This window comes from Habropoda laboriosa, unplaced genomic scaffold, assembly GCF_001263275.1.
Source record: "Habropoda laboriosa isolate 0110345459 unplaced genomic scaffold, ASM126327v1 scaffold66, whole genome shotgun sequence".
Classification (NCBI taxonomy): domain Eukaryota; kingdom Metazoa; phylum Arthropoda; class Insecta; order Hymenoptera; family Apidae; genus Habropoda; species Habropoda laboriosa.
This window is the reverse complement of record NW_017100166.1, coordinates 14,926-17,005: the sequence shown is the minus strand read 5'-3', so window position 1 is coordinate 17,005 and position 2,080 is coordinate 14,926. Positions and strand designations below refer to the sequence as shown.

Below are 2,080 nucleotides of genomic sequence, written 5' to 3'. Positions count from 1 at the left end.
AAGCGTCGGCCGACTCGCGAACGATCCGGCAATATTCCAATTACGGAATAGCCGGTAATAAAATCGTCGGATCGAATTATCCGGCCTAGGATTTGTTTCCATTAACAGGTACAACCGCGAACAGCCGCCCTTATCCTTGAAGAAGCGAGGTTTTAATTAAGGTGGTAAGATTGAGGACGTAGAAGCGTGGAGGTGGAAGATGTTGGTGGATTTGGGGTATGTTTGAATGTAACAGTGGCCTTCAGAGTTTTTGACTGTTTTTTCTAACGGTTCAACTTTTGATTATTTTGCAGAAGAGGAAATTCAGTCTTTGTTAGATTTTTGCTTTGACCAGTTTTGTAATCGTCGATGGAAATATGAGGAATTGAATTCTGAAGGAAGGGAATTCTAGAAAGTTGAGGTGAAAATGTGTCTTCTGTCAGTTTATGGGTGTTTTTGCTGGATGATGTTTCTGTTTTTGGAATGAATTTAGCGATAGAAGGTTGAAGTCTTTGTGCAAAAGTCTTGGAATTCAAATACAAAGGAATGATACGAAAAAACTGTCCTACTGCGGAATGTAGTTCACGAATTTGTTGCTTTTGCGGGAAGTGCGGAGTAAAAATGTTGCACTTTAACTTAAGAAGAACTTGAAGAAAATCTGTTAAAACTAAGTACAAAGATTCTCACATCGTTCAAAACCAAAAACAGCAAAATAACGCTATGTTGGTAAATAAAATTATTTCTACTAAAACTTGAAAATCTCGTTCCAACATCCTGTGTCATTCGTGAACGACAAAAGCTATCCCATCAACTATCTGAACAAATGAAATTTTTGTCATTCAACTAACTGACCACAACTTAGAAGCAGTTCAAGCAAGAATTCCATCATGTTGATTCACTTAAAATGAAATGCCACGTTCGTTTTGTTTGGCGCTTAGATTCCTCGACAGTAACTTATCAAGAAGCGAATGAACTTCAACCCTCCGCACTCCAGCACACTTATGCAGTGAAACTTTCGAAAACCGAAAGTTTTCTGTCGAAAAGAAAAAATTCTAAACGTTCATGAATTTACTTATCCTTCTTTCTCTTGTTAATTTACATTATCTCAGTACTTATAACGCATATTTCGAATGTCGCCGTAGCGGCGCCAGTAGAGTGCAAAGCGTTAAGTTAACACGAAGAAACTCGGAACGTTTCACCACTCAACCAATCACACGAGCGATGAATTTTTAACAGAAGCGCAAGGATGATAGTCTGACCAACTGCAAAGAATCTACTCGATCGTCTTAAACGACAAAAGTTCACGATCCACCGGTTACCTTGCGACATTTTATGAAAAAAAGAATAGAAAAGAGGGAAAAGAGACAGTTCAAGGTGGGACGAGTGTGAAGTCAAAGATGAAAAAGCTCGAGCAAAGGATCATCATCCACGGATCATCGAGGCCAACGTTGACAAAGGACGGCTCGCAGCCCCTTTCGACAAGGTTCGTAGGTGCGTTGGCAGGGCCAATGAGCGTGTTACAGAGAGAGAACAGAGGGATGACACTCACCCAGTGCATGCCGGTGGTAGGAGGGGCGCGCTCCTCATACACTCCCATCAGGGTGGCTGCTGTCGCGGGGTAAGTCCCGCCGAGGGTGCGCGACGCCGAAGCTGCTTGGGGGGGAGTCCCGGGGGATCCGCTTGCCGATAACGCGGAGATGGCGTCCGCTGCGCAGGTTCTCTTCTTCTGCCTCCTCTTCTTCCGCCTCCACCAGCGTCAGCTCGCGAAAACCCTCACGTTAGCTCCCTCAACAATTTTTTCCACACTCAACGAACGTCACTTGGAACTTCGCGATTTCCTTTCAATTTCTGTACCCTCTTCTTCGATAATACAATAATACGTATGTACGTGAGAAGAAGCCTGGATCTATGATAGAACTGATCTTCGTCTAGCTGATCCAGAGGGTAACCCGCGCCCTCACGGGCACATCTCGCTGAAAAACAAGCACTCCGTGTACCCAGCAGCAAGTTCTGCTCTCCACGAATGAACTTGCTTATATATGAGTAGACGAACAGTACAGAAACACCGAATAGATCAGTCACGTTACGAAAGGAAGGACAG

The 2,080-nt window shown here is 43.8% G+C and overlaps 1 protein-coding gene across 1 annotated transcript in view; it reads right to left on the bottom strand.

Annotated features, from left to right (window-relative positions):
* Positions 1-1,576, bottom strand: part of LOC108578595 (protein apterous-like) — a 67,773-nt gene extending 66,197 nt beyond the window's left edge. The window contains exon 1 of the mRNA XM_017941959.1: positions 1,529-1,576. Coding sequence (XP_017797448.1) covers positions 1,529-1,576 — 48 coding nt within the window. The remainder of the gene's footprint in view (positions 1-1,528) is intronic.
* Positions 1,577-2,080: the final 504 nt, after the last annotated feature.